Here is a 15,134-nt window from a genome sequence, read left to right as displayed (position 1 = left end):
TCTACTTTCTCATTATAAATCAGACTAAGCACAGTAACAACCATTTGAGCTGGACAGTTGTGTGTCCGTTTGACACAAGATAGCTTGAGGCATCTGAGGAGGGATCCTAAGTTGAGAAAATGTCCGCATTAGATCTGGCAGTAGGTAGTCTGTAGGGAATTTTCTCAATTAATGATTGATGGGGGAAGGCCCAGCCTATTGTGGGTGATGCGACCCCTGGGCTGGCAGAGCAAGCCAGTAAGTATCACTCCTCAATGGCCTCCACATCAGCTCCTTCCTCCAGCGTCCTGCCCTGTTTGCACTCCTGGCGTTGCCTTCCTCAAGGATGAACTGCAGTGTGACAGTTAACCCAGTAAGCCCATTCCTCCCCAACTTGCTTTGACTCACCGTGTTTAATCACAGCAGTAACGCCCTAACTAGGACACCGTGCTGCAGCTGCGCATTACGCTGTCTTCAAATTTCCTCAGCCACACAATTTAATCCACTGCATTTAGATTCAGCCTATAGCCCAAGAGCCTTGTACTCCTCAGAAACTTTGTGGGCCCAGTCTTTATCATCTTTTTATCTGTCAGAATTCTAGCTTTCCACACCAACGTCAGAATGGCCTGTTAGGGTCTGATTCCAGGGCTTCTCTTGTTTTGGGGACAGTATTTTTCTACATGCCATTGCAAATTAGTTTTAAAAGATTAAGATCTATGTGGTTAAGTTATGAGAACAGCAACCCATTTTGGGGCACAAAATTTCTGTATTACGTTCAATTCTGTGGTTTAAAGAGTACACAGTATGGAAGGTGGCATCAAGAATCGGAGACAAGGGCTGCACTGCTGAGTGGTTAAGAGCACTGGTTGCTTTTCCATTGGAAACAAGTTCAATTCCCAGCACCCACATGGCAGCTTATAACTGCCTGTACTCCAACTCCAAGTGATTTGACACCTCACACAGACATACTACAGGCAAAACACTGGTGCAGGTAAAATAAAAATAAATCATTAAAAAAAAAAAAAGAACTGGAGACTATTGGTCACGTTTTCTCAAAGCCAGGAAATAGAAGATGAATCCTGATATTCAGTTTTTTTTTCTTTTTTCTTTTTTTTTTTTTTTTGTGCCTTTTATTTTATTCTGGGACTCCACCCCTGGGGATGCAGAGTTTGTCTTCCATTCTCATTCAAATAGTTTTGTAAGCATCCCCATAGACATGCCCAGGTAGGTGTTTTCAAGGTGATTTCTAAACAAACCAACTTGACAATAAATATTAACAGTCAGATACGCACACACACACACACACACACACACACACACACACACACACACACCGTCCTGAGGTACATTCACAATTGAGTCTAATGGGTGGAGCAATGAGGCCATTGTATCATCTTTACTATGTCTGGATAAGGTATAGGATTCTTGGCATTATGAGAAGTCTTTAGGTCTAGCAATGCATGCGACTGTCTTTGCAGTGGTCACGCACAACTTTGTGCGCAGTTTTATAGAACATCCATGCAGTGTTGAAAGTATTTGACATTGCTAAGATGCAGCCAAAAGGTTGCCATCGTGTGTCTGTAGTGAAAACTACAGCTTGGAAGTTACTGTCAGCCTGATTTTCAAATTCTGCTATAATTATTTTTAAACATTTTTTTCAAAATTTGAACATTAGTCGAGGGCTTATAAGTACTTTTATGTCATAAAATAGACCGTGCTTTGAAAAGGGAAACAGAAAATTACAGCTGACCTCCGTCCTTTTAATGTGCGCATATCAGTATGCAAGCCCTTACACACACACACACACACACACACACAGATAGAGAGAGAGAGACAGAGACAAACAGAGAGAGACAGAAAGAGGGGAGGAGGGAAATAAAGTGACTTAAGGGATCTTGAAGTTGTCTCAAATCAGAGGCCAGGGAATATTAGAAAAGAATGTGACAAACAATTCTCAGATGAGGCCAGTTGTGATTCCAGAGAAAGGTTCACTCTATCTCAGGTTAATCAGCCCAGTGACTACACAGATTTCTTTACACAGCACAACAGTGACAGGATTGTGTTAGCTCAAGTGTATGTCAAAGAAGGGTTAAAGTCTAGAGTTTACATAAAATGGGTATAAGAAATTTGGTCAAGGTAGTAATCAGTTTCTATTACTGCTTTAGAAAGCAACTTAGTTAGCATCTGGTCTGGGAGTGTTCAATAGGAAAGGAGGCGGCTGGTGTGGTCAGAGGGTGATCAATGTGCCCCATGGCTCTTCTTCAGGGTCAAAAAGTTGTGAGAGGACCTGGCATACTGTATCATGTGATCTCTCTCTAATAAGCCCTTCTTGGCCCTACCTCCACACTTTGGTTTAATCCTGTGTTGAAGCCTATTCAAATGAATATTGGGATGAGGTAAAACATTTTTCCCTCTAATTCAGGAAAAGAATCAGTATTCGTAGCCATGGAATGATACTGTTGGAGGCTGGTCTGATGCTGCTAATCTACTTAATTGTTAATTACTGCCCCCCACCCCCCAGATCTGGTTATGCCACCCGATGAACACATCCCACACCAAATGATGCTGTGAAATTACTCTCTAATTATCCCTGATTGGCTAATAAAGTTGCTGACAGCGTGAGTAGGCAGGGCTTAAGTTCTGGGGCTTGGAATCTGAGGTGGGAGGAGAGAGGAGGCAGAAGATGAAGCAGGAGGAGAGGAAGCCAGAGAGAAGGAAGCCGCCATGGAGCAGAATAAACAATGAGGACAGACTGACGGAACAGCAGCATTCCAGACAGGATGGCGTGCTGGCAAGTAATTTGGGATGTGTAGCTGGGAGATAGCAAAATAGCTTAGAAGGTTGATATCTGCCCAGCTCCAGTGCTTCAAGCTTATGAAAATAAACTAGTCTCTTTGTGTCAATTATTTGTGACGAGAAGCCTTCAAGTGTCTAATATCCTCCGTCAACAACATAATACCTTTTTTGGGATGAAGATCTGAACCTCCAAAAAAGCTGCAAGCTCTCCCACAGTCTTTTGCTAGGGTTTCTGTTTGCTGTGCTGGAACACCTGAGGACCAAAGGGTTTATTTGACTTCCACTTCCACATCCTAGTCCATCACCGAAGGAAGTCAAGGCAGGAACATGGCAGCAGGAACTAATCCAGAAGCCGTGGAGGGGTGCTGTTTACTGCCTTGCTTTCATGGTTTGCTCTACCTGCTCACCCTACCCTCAGCCCCCAGATAGGGTTTCTCTGTGTAACCGTGGTTGGTCTGGACTCTCTTTGTAGACCAGGCTGGCCTAGGACTCACAGAGATCCTCCTACCTCTGTCTCTCCAGTGCTGGGACTAAAGGCGTGTGCCACCATGTCAGGCTCAGTCACAGAGTGGCACCATCCACAGTGCGCTGGGCCCTCCTATATATTTCATCAAGAAAACATGCCACAGGCTTTCCCACAGGTCTGTCTGGCAGGAGCATCTTCTCAACTAAGGGTCCCTTTTCTTAAATAACTCTAGCATGTGTTAAGGTGACGTAGAACTGACCAACACACACTGGGTCAGCAGGAAGTTGTCTAGGAGTGACCTGGATGCTGACAGGACATTAGGAGGGTTGGGTATGGGGCATCTACAGTATCCATTTCAAGACATGAAGAATTAAATAGGATCCAGACAATCTAGAAAATCAAATTTAAATGCACATATGTCAAGGAATATTACCCTTTCTCTCTTAAAGGAAGGAATTTTCTTGAAATTTCTCTTTAAAAAACCATTTTGAATGTTGGAGTTGTAACCCTTGCATAGAATGAGGGGACTCTGAGTTTGATGCCCTAAATGCGACAGAACTCGAGGCCAGTAAAATAACCCATAGTGCTTGGTTCTTCATACTTCGTTGTTTTTATTTCTCTCACTTATTTTATTCTTTCATGTGTATAATTATTTATATAACATTGGCTAGTTTACCTCTTTTGATTCCTCTAATGTTGTTAAACACTGCACATTAATATTCATTTATTTGAAAGCAAGTTACCTCAGGGACAGTCTTCTCACAATTTGTTTATTTCTCTGTGGCAGTTGTAAAATTTTTATTTATTTTTGCTCTTAAGGAAGAGAATTGTCACATCTTGAGTAAAGAACATGAGAAATAAACACTGAATTTTAAATTTGTACTAGGAACGTGAGAAAAGTAACTGTCAAAAATGCATAAAACTTTCTTGCAAAGAGACTCTTCAGACAACAGAAAAGATAAGTTTTCAAAAAAAAAGTTAGCAATTTTTTTTTAGCACATCAGGTAGTCATCAAATAGCCTTCCATTATAAATCTCCTTCAGAATTTCTGCTGTGACCATATTAATGATACAGCACTTTTTAGGGTTATTGTTTGCAGTATTTCAGTAGATTTAGAAGGTGTGTTTTAAGGTCATGTGGTCCAAAAATTATCAGTGTTTTGAAGAGAAAACTATGTCACAAAAGGGCTAAGTAATTTCCTGAGGTCACATAGAATCAGTAACAACATATCCAAGTACTGCAAAGGAAAAATGTGAGCTCACATGTTTGTAGAAAACAACGATTTGGGAGCCTCTGGGGCAAAACATTGTCACTATAGAGATAACGGTCTCCACTTTAGGAAGAGGAAAGCCAGAGGAGCCTCTTTGTTACCTAAGTAATGGATGGGTTCATGAATAGAATCTTTTCCATCTTTCTTCTGAGAACAGATGATTTGGAGAGAAAATACAAGATCATAATACATCAAGAGAAGGGTTTTAATGGCTACTGATTTGGTTTCCAGGAAAACTATCTGGCTTTCCTAGAAGTTAAGACTTACATAATTTTAGCCAGATGTGGAGGCACTCACCTTTAATCCCAGCACTCGGGAGGCAGAGGCAGGCAGATCTCGAGGTCAGCATAGTCTACAAAGTGAGTCCAGGACAGGCAGCCAAGGCTACGTAGAGAAACCCTGTCTCGAAAAACCAATATATATGTATGTATATGAATGATTTAACAAGATATTTGTGAGTGTTCTTGCACATTTAACTACTAAAATTAAGTTGATTAATAAACTCATAATGATATTAAATGTCGCTGCCTATTAGGATCGTTATATTGCGTATGCATTGCTTCAGAACAACGTACACTCATTTATTAGTTTCTGTGTGTCAAGAAAAGGCAGAGAACAGCTGAACTCCCCTGTTCATATGCATTATTTTGAGGGCCTTTGGGACCAACAATTCATCGGAAGGTATCCCACCCACTAATCAATCGAGAGATTTTTTTTTTTAAAAACTGCCCTTTCGTTGATTGGCAGCTAAGAAATAGTCTGGGGATATAAATAAATAGCACTTAGGATTTTCAAATAGGTACATTCACATCACCAGAATTCAGTGTTAGCTATTTAATGTTAACTACTGTAGTAGTTTTAGAGACATTGAGTAATGAATAGGAACAGGGACCTGAATCTTAGGCTACAAAAATCTCTAGAAATAAGCACTGTGCAATTTGAGGTCGATTAAATCTTGTTCCTTCCTTTGCGAGTATTTTAACAAGTAGACAACAATACGTTTGCACTAAATATGTACTATCCTTAGTGACTTGGATAACAATAAAGTGCAATGGAAGTAATACATTCATACCTTTAAGGAACACTATGAAGTCATTTAGTGGTTGCCTGGGTTACTTGGAACATTTGTCTTTGGAGCCCACTGCCATGTAATAATTACCAACTTGAGGTTGAGATGATGGAAGAGCTCATATGGACAGTCTGCCAAGGAGAGAAGTGCTGACAGCAAAAAGATAGAGAAAGAAATTCTATTTTTTTTATTCGCTAGTTTATATTTGTTGAGCCCATAGAGATTGTGGAACAGAAAAATATCATCTCTGCTTCCTCTTGTCCAAACTGCTGATGTGTGCTAGAAAGGAATATTTTCTATTTTATGCCACTAAAATGTCCTCTTTTATTTTAAACGGGTTCTTATTATATAATATATCATAATTACAGCTTCCTGTCCCTCTGCTCCTCCCACTTCCTCTCCATTCCCCTCCCATCCAAATCCACTACTTTTCTGTATCTCATTAGAAAAGAGTAGGATTCTATGAGATAACAAAACAAAATATAATAAGGTAAAACAAAGACTGCCACATCGAATTTGGACAAGGCAAACCAACAGGAAGAATGGAGCCCCAGAACAGGCACAAGAACCAGAGACCTACTCATTCACACACTCAAGCAGAATACCATGAGACCACTAAACTGAAAGCCCTAATACATACACAGAGGACCTGATAAAGACCCATGTGAGCCCTGTTCTTGTTGCCTCAGTCTCTGTCAGATCATATGAGCAGAGATGATTGTTCAGTTGATTTAGAGGGTCTTGTTTTCCTGGTGTCCTCCAGCCCCTCTAGTTCTTACACTCTTTCTGTCTCCTCTTCTGCGGGTTTCCTGAGCTCTGAGTGGAGGGATTTGATTGAGATAGTACATTCAGATCTCAGTGTTCCAAGGTCTCTCTGTGCCTCTCTGTGTCTCTTTTTCTCTCTCTGTGTTTCTGTCTCTGTTCTCTCTCTCTCTCTCTCTCTCTCTCTCTGTTCTCTCTCTCTCTCTCTCTCTCTCTCTCTCTCTCTCTCTCTCTCTCTCCTCTCTCTCTCTCTCTCTCTCTCTCTCTCTCTCTCTCTCTCTCTCTCTTTCTCTCTCTCTCTCTCTCTCCTTTCTCTACATAATGTCTGGTAGTGGGTCTCTATATTTCCCATCTGCTGCAAGAGAAATCTCAGATGATCAAGATACTAAATTTTTAAGTCGTTTGTAACAAAGAAAATATAAGTTAGCATGACGTTTCATCAACTTACATATTGGGTTCTGGGTATTTAGAATTCCTTTACAAGTCAACCATTTAATTAAATATGATATGTATACATAATTGTCAGGTATAAAATGAGTTGTTGCAGATATAGCTGTAGCACCACTAACAGTCTCTTCAGCATTTGACAGTTCCCATGAAAGACGCTAAAGAATTGGCATAACCGTGATTGGATTGTCAATTTCTGGTTTACTTTTATCACAAGAATATACATCTTAGGCGCAGCAGATAGATATGAGTCTATAGAAAGATAAGGTAGAATAGTTAGATATGGTCTTCAGAAACCTCAGAGACATGCAGAATATGGCATTTAACAATGTTTTTATTATTTTAAAGATTCACTGACAATTGGACAGGTTAACGTCTGGCAACACCCAGCCTATCTTAAAAGGATGATGAGCATCAAAGAACCTTCTTATGGAGATTTCTTCAAACGTGGCAAACAAGCCACTGGGCACAATTTCCTCATTTCTACCACACACAGAATTTTGCCTTAAAAAAGGGCAATCTTGAATGCAGCAGAGTCAATGGCCGAACGCTGCCAAGACAGGGTAGCCTCAACAGTTCCTGCCTCACAAATATGTCTGTCAGATATACTGGGCCAGAAGGCTGAAGAAGATGCTCCAACATTACAGGGAGTATTGAGTGACTCTTCAGGTAGCAAACTGTCTCTGTCATCTTCTCATTTGGAAAGCTACTAACCTGCACTCCCGGCATACTCAGGTAATCAAGTTTATTCCTTCTCAAGTCTCTGATGGAGTTGAAGACAAGTAGCTTAGTTTTACAATCAAGCTTAGTTTTTAGGGGTTAAGATGTTTTAAGGTCTAGCTAATGTTTTAAGTTGATAATGACAATATGTGATGGAGATTGTTTTACATTCAGAAAGTTAGATGCACCAAGATAGGAAAGAGGTTTTCTTCAAGGCTGTCAAATACAAACAGCCAAAACACTAAGAATGTAACATTTATATAATTCCTGATTGTGTCATGGTTCTTCTTGCTATAGGTAGTGTATTGTATATATGTGTCATAATATAAATGTATATGTAAAAAATAAAAATTAAAACAAAAAACAAAACAAAAAGATGCTATTGAATTACAAATGTCCCCTCACAATGTCCCCTCACAATTCATGCGCTTTCTTCCTCTTCTTTTTCTCCTCCTCCTCTTCCTTTCCCTCCCTCCTCCTTCTTCTTATACTGAGTCTTTTAGTACAGCCCATACGCACATGGGTATAGGGCAATCCACTGGAGTAGGAGCAGCCTACCATGGGCCACATTCCTGAAAAAAAAATCTTCCTTTCCATAATGACAAAGATATGCTCTAAATGCTTCATATACATATATAAAATTAGCAAAGAATACTAAATCACATTAAAAATGATATTTGAAAAATAGTATAATTAAAATAAAGACAAGAAAAACAATGTTTTTAACCTTAAATATTGAGCTCTTTGTAATAAATATTTGTAATATATATTTGTAATAATATATAATAAAATTGAAACCAGAAAAAATTATAGAAAGGGACTGTGAGTGTTGTTTTCACTGCAGTTATCAACCACAGAGGGGTCATTTCTGGTTTTACTGAGTGATTGTAGCAGTAAGATGCTTTTAGCTTCCCTGTGTAGGCTATATTACTTCCCAACATTCTGCAGCTTATTGTTAATTATTGTTGAAGAATTAGAGTAGAAAAAATAGAATTGTAACAGGAGGTAATGTCTTCAATCAGGAAGACAGCAATAGAAGCAAAGGGAACTGGTGGGAGATACAACTGAGAATCAGCATTTATAGAGCTTACTAAGAAGTTAGATGGTTTTTACATTTCTATGAATGGCTGTGTTTTGGAATTATTTCTTGAGACGGAGAAGACAATGAGGAGGAGAGAGAAAACAAAGCATTTTGGGTTATCTTGTGCTTGAAATGTGTATCAGGTAGGTTGCCTGGAGCTGAGAAGAAAGGCCCAGGGCTCTGAAAGTTGTCCATATGTACATCTTTTACACACCCATGAGAGCGAATGAGACAAACAAAAGAAACAAGCGAAAGAAGGGAGTAAAAGAAATGGCTTGTGAAGTGGGGAAACGGTTCATGAGATCATCATGGTCATTTTATCCCATGAGATCTTTGATCATATTCACTTTGGGGTATTTATAACTAAGAAACAATTACTTAAATAGATAAACTTGGAAGATCAGTGATTATTACTGTAACTGTCTTTTTGATTGATCTAAACTCTGTCCTTTAAGTCACACTAGAGCAGTCAGATGATTTGTTAATGGAGAAAACATTTAAAACCATTTTGTACTTGTAAAACATTGCATTTATAAGCATAGCTTTAAAGGATTCTAGTATCTGTATTAGTGATCTGTTAATGCACTTCTCAGGAAATTGAAGTCATTTGGTCTTCAGTGTTTCATGGCCTACAGTACTCTTGAGGCTTAGATTAATTTCATTTTTATATACCATTTTTGGTTGATGTATGTTTGCAATTCATTTAATCAAACCAGGCTTTCATGAAGGAAATTGCATTTAAAAATGAGTAGTCTTAAAAGTTTCAAATTTATCTAAATGGAATAAAATTTTAAATGTCTTTTGTAAACATTCCAGTAAATTTTGCTGTAAGGAAAAATGTTCCTTGATTTTTGTGTTGTTAAGAGGAAAGACCTATAGTCTTTCAGAAGGAACTTGGATACCAGTTTCCCTGGTTTGATCACATTATATGGGTTTGTTTACAGACTAGACACCATTGATGAATAAAATTGATACATGTCATTAAAAATGAAATAATGGAGACCTGGTGGCACTCAGAGGAAGGACAGCAAGTAGCCAAGAAGAGACTTGATACCCTATGAGAATATATAGGGGGACGTAATCCCCCTCAGGAACAGTCGTAGGGGAGGGGAATAATGGGAAAATGGGGGGGGGAGGAATGGGAGGATACAAGGGATGGGATAAACATTGAGATGTAACAAGAATAAATTAATAAAAAAAAATTAAAAAAAAAATAAAATAAAATGTTTACTCTTATACAAAAAAAAGAGAATTTTGAAAAGAAAAAGAGAAAATATGATCTAATTGTGGCTCTTGTGCATAAATTGGATGTTTTCTCACCACTATACCATCAAGACAGTACAGTTCTCCAAATTCTAGAAATCATCCTCAAAGTCTGTCCTTCATATCTAACAGAAACCAAAGCCCATCATATGGTCAGAAAAATTATACATATTTATGAGAGCTCCATCATGAAAGTTAGTATTTTGTACCGTGTGCTTGTTCAGTGCTCTCTGCCTCATGGGCCTCCCCTCAGTGCTCCCTCATCTGATCTTCTCGTTGACATTCATGGTCCAGCTATTCATTCCTTCAGCTGTCATGGCTTTTGTAGCACCTCAAGCTGTGTCACTGCAATGGTCTTCACTAAATTAGAGTCTCTTTCCCATTTTTGCATAAAACTGACCACAGCTTTCTATTTCTTAAAACCCTGTATAGCATCTTATTTCAGTTACACAATCTATAGATCACTTGCCATGACCTACAAGTCCCTTGTGATCTGGTCTACATCTCAGTATCATCTCCTTATACTTTCCTGTAGCTCAGAGTTACTTCTCAGATTGGTTTATGCTTAACCACAAAATGGCCAAGCTCCTTGTCATCTTATAGCCTTTGCTTGAAATGTTCTTCACACAGCCTCCCATGAGCCTTCTTTCTCATCAGTCAGCTCTCTAGTTAGATGAGCCTTTTCATGGATCATCACCAAGATCCTCTTCCCTCGTTACTCTTCATGTTCCACATGGTTAATTTCTAACATCATCTTGGGTAATCATTGTGCGGCTAGTTTTATGTAAACTTGATACAAGCTAAAGTCATAGGACAGGGAACCTTAGTTGAGAACAAGCCTCCATACGATTAGGCTACAGGCAGGTAGGTGGTAGGGCATTTCCTTAGTTAGTGATTGAAGAGGGAGGGTCCAGTCCATTGCTGATGGTGCCATCCCAGGGCTGGAGATCCTGGCTTCTATAAGAAAGCAGGCTGAGCAAGCTGTGGGGAGCAAGTCAGTAAGCAGTGTTCCTCCATATCCTCTGAAACAGCTCCTGACTCCAGGTCCCTGCACTGTTTGAATTCTTGTCATGACTTCCTTCAGTGATTAACAGTGTTGTTGAAGTGTAAGCCAAATCTACCCTTTCCTCTCTACGTTGCAGAGACTGTTTTGATGCAGCAATAGAAATCCTAACTAAGTCAACCATGCAAGCTTTGAATTCTGCTGTACTTTAAATAATGACTCTTCTAGTGTCTGATGCCTTTGGGCAAATTATTCATCTTTATTCCTTTTTCTATAAAATGGCAAAGTAAAAACTCAGAAAAGTGCTGCAGAAGATAAATTGCCTATACCTAAACTTTGTAGATAATGCTGAGATATTCATTATTAATTACAAATATAGTATAATATGTGCTAAAATATGTAACTTTGAATTCAGCTTCAAAGTTTTGTAGTCATGCTTCAAGACTGGAGTCTGTCTGGGCATGGTGACTTAAACCTTTGATCTCATTCCTCCAGAGGCAGAGGCCAGTAGACCTCTGTTAGTTCAAGGCCAGCCAGGTCTACCTAACACTAGACCATCCAAGACCCCTATCTCCAAAATAAGAAGAGAAAACTCTGGTATTCAGTAGGTGGTCCTCAATAAATGTGTGGATGTATGTTACTTTACTAGTGATATAGAAATAGAAATTATTAAGCAAATACATCTTTAAAATTTTTTGAACACCAGGATTTGGATATATAAGGAATCTAAGATTGAACAAAGGAGACTCAGCAGAAAGCAAACTGTGAGGGGAATGGCCCTCCAAGTTACCTGATCCAGGAGCAATGGACAGTGCTGTCTATAATGGCTTACCTGGGTCGGAGCCACAGCAAAGTTTCTTGGTAGTAACTTGGTGATATAATACAGGGAGACAGCCATGTACCATTCCAGGACTGGGGTAAATTAGAAATCCTCCAGTGGCTGGATTTGGCTTGAAAGCAGAACAGAATGTGTTCTCTATATGGAAACACTAGGTCAGGGTGAGAAGATGGCACATGGTTAAGTGCTCGCTGTTCAAGGACAAGGACATGGGTTTGGATATCTAATACCTACATAAAAATCCAGGTGCCAAGGGATGGAGACAGCATGATCCAGCCAGCCTAGACAGCCGGTTAGCCAGGTTCAGTAAAATTCTGTCTCAGAAAACAGCATGGAGAATGATGGGTGAAGACACTGATGTCAACTACTTTGGCTGCACGCAAAGCTCCAAATGTTCCTCCCCATACACCAAAACAAACATACAAAAAAACTAGATCCTAGTAATATATCTTAACCTCAGCTGCAGAAATTAAATGCATGTAAAGTCAAGGTCAGGCCACAATTCATTTTCCTAAAAATGGTCAGATTTGGCACAAATGATATAATTTTATTTAGGTGCTGAGATCTTCATGTTAAGTTCAAGTAATATATATCACTGATTATTAGTAAATCCTATTAGGCTGAAAACCAGAGTAGGAGAAAGCACATCAAGCCTTTGCTTTCCCCGGCTTACGTCCAATAAATAATCTTGTTCCAAAGTTTAAGGGACATGCACACAAGGATATTGGATTTATTTCTCCACAATATCATATTTACGTCTGTATGTTGCTCGTTGTGTTTATAAACCATGAAAGTGTTATAAGATACTGCATTTGGTTGTGGCCAGCCTTGCTTTCTTGGCTGTGTCATCTGTCCACTGTGTCAGAGTACAAATTTAGAAACTTTTAAATATAGCCAGTGTGTCATCTTTGCACCCACTGATTTGTTTAAATTTCCCAAGTACAGCTACGTTTTTTGGAGGCTCTTTTCTCACGCATACATAGAGGCAGGTATGTGTCTGTTCTATCTGATGCTTACAAAACACTTAGCAGTTAAATAAAATGCAAAACAGGATTATGTAATAAGTGAAGTAGCTTGGCATGTTACCTAAAGTTAGATATTCTCAAGAGAAATAACTCTATGCTTCATAGTAACATTTCTTTTTAATGGACTAAGATACACTATTAAGTTTTAAGTTCTTTATATTATATAACTTGTTAAAAGATTATTACCATGTCTTGATTTTAATATTCATAACTCATAGCTACTTCATGTACATCCCTAATAAAAAGTCCTTATTTATAAAAATCAGCTATATGAATTGCTAGATCCACCTTTAACAAGCATTTCTGTATTTTGCTGAATTGAATAACTTCATGAGCTTTTGGTTGTAAGATGAATATTTCTGATTAAGGGAGCTCTTAGAGTTAAAGCTGTCTTATGTAGTTTAGCTTGAAATTTTTATTTGAAGTATCCCACAGATGACTATAATTAAGTGGATTATTCCAAGTGGCTTCCAAATTCACTCTTTTAAAATAAAAATGGCTGCCGAAAACCATGGGATTAACAATTCAGCAGTCTTTGCCTTCTTGTAGAATTTTTATCCCAGTAGCCATCCCTGCCTTTCCAGTACCTCTCCTGTCACATGGTGTTCCGGGCTCTAGTCTAAGCCAAGGTTATGCACTCAGAATTACCAGAAGTGACTGTTAGCTAATTAGTGAGTGGACATAGGTAAAAGACGTGTGTCCCTAGCCTAGTATATGGAGTCTTTCCCCCTCTGACTCATCTAGCATTCATGGGCAATATCCTGGGCAAAGAGAAGAAATTGTTGCAGATACGTAACAGGTATTCCCAAGGAGAATTAGAAAATATTTTATAGTTTGCTTTTTGTTTAGAGGAGTAAGAGGACATTTAGAAAAATGTATGTCTCTTGGAAAATAAAAATGAAAAACATTATTATTATTAGCTGTTACTTTCTGCCTTCTTTGTGTCGTGTGTGTGTGTGTGTGTGTGTGTGTGTGTGTATGTGCCTGTGTACCTGTACATCTTTTTAAAGTGAGAAACTTGCAGTGCTTAGGATAATTTAGTATATATGTACCGCACTACATTTAAGCATTTCTCTAAACTGTTAAGAATGAGGTATGTGTGTGTGAGAGAATATTGGTGGTTTCATTTAGAAAAATTGAAGTCACAGTAAGAAAACATGAAAACTTAGTAAAGTAGTTGAGGTGACTTTCCCACACATTTCCTGCTATTCCCTTATTCACTGGCTTAGTCTTTGATAGAAAGCTAGATAGTACTACACCTCAGTTAATCCTAGTGTATATTTCCAGTATATATTTCAAAAAGTTTAACTGGCTAATAAACTAAGTAAAAAACAAACAAACTCTTAATTTTTTCAGGATGTCAAACCTGGGACAGTGTGACATGGACTTTTACCAATCTAATTATATCATTGATAACCAGGAGCAGAGTTACAATGATTCTAATGCTTATGGAAATCCTTATGGATCCAGACAGTAAGTATTGAGTAAGAATGCTCCCAATTTTAGAAGTATCAATGTTCTGTCAGTTAGTTCCTGGTAGATAGGTTTTCTTGAGGGAAGACAAAGTTAGCAGAACAGTGTCAATGAAGTATCCCTACTAAATGAAAAAAAAAAAAAAAAAAAGGACAGACAGAGAAATTACCCAGTTTCTGTGACTTGGAGCTCATGCCAAGTTAATGCCTTCTTTATTATTTTAAAAATAAAACGTAAGATCCTGATAGTTATCAGGATGCTGAAAATAGATTTAATTTATTTTAAAAACATTTATTTTATCTAATTTGTCTTAGAAATTAAGACCACTATAAAACCAAGATAAGGATGAAATTCAAGATCCTTATAATTTTCATATTAAAAAAATAAGAATTTTCTACATGTGTACTGTAGTCACATCATCTCCCAGCACTTAGGAGGCACAGCCAGGTGGATCTCTGTGAGTTCCAGGTCAGCCTTGTCTACAAAGCAAGCCTAGGACAGCCAGAGCTCTTGCTACACAGTGAAACCCTGTCTTGAAAAACCAAAAATAAAATTTAAGAAAGATGTATTACAGATTTGAGATAAATTTAACTTGGAGGTCTGGGGAGACGCCTCAGTTGGTAAAATCGTGAAGGCTTGAGTTAACATCTTCAGAATTCCTGTAGAAAAGTTGGATGAAGTGTGATGCATCTGTAACACAACATGGAGGACGTGGCGATTGGAAATTCTCTGTGGTTTGGCGCCATTTTAGAGAGATCAGCCAGCTCCAGCCAGTGAGAGATTCTTCATTGTGAAAACCTAAGGCAGAGACCTATTGAGGAAGACACTCTACATTGACCCCTGCTTCCACATGTGCACGCGTGTTCACACACACACACACACACACACACACACACACACTCACACACACACACTCTCACACACACACTCACACATACACGA

General features: G+C 38.7%; 1 protein-coding gene across 3 annotated transcripts in view; it reads left to right on the top strand.

The window, feature by feature from the left end:
* Positions 1–15,134, top strand: part of Yipf7 (Yip1 domain family member 7) — a 35,613-nt gene that overhangs the window by 1,289 nt on the left and 19,190 nt on the right. For 2 of the 3 annotated variants that reach the window (XM_051165067.1, XM_051165068.1), the window contains exon 2: positions 14,076–14,192. In XM_051165067.1, coding sequence (XP_051021024.1) covers positions 14,076–14,192 — 117 coding nt within the window. Of the gene's footprint in view, positions 1–12,554; positions 12,684–14,075; positions 14,193–15,134 lie in introns of those variants that run through there. The other variant, XM_051165069.1, reaches the window with a different exon arrangement.

This window comes from Acomys russatus, chromosome 22, assembly GCF_903995435.1.
Source record: "Acomys russatus chromosome 22, mAcoRus1.1, whole genome shotgun sequence".
NCBI lineage: Eukaryota > Metazoa > Chordata > Mammalia > Rodentia > Muridae > Acomys > Acomys russatus.
Note: the sequence above shows the minus strand (reverse complement) of the source record. Positions and strands in the feature narration are given on the sequence as shown.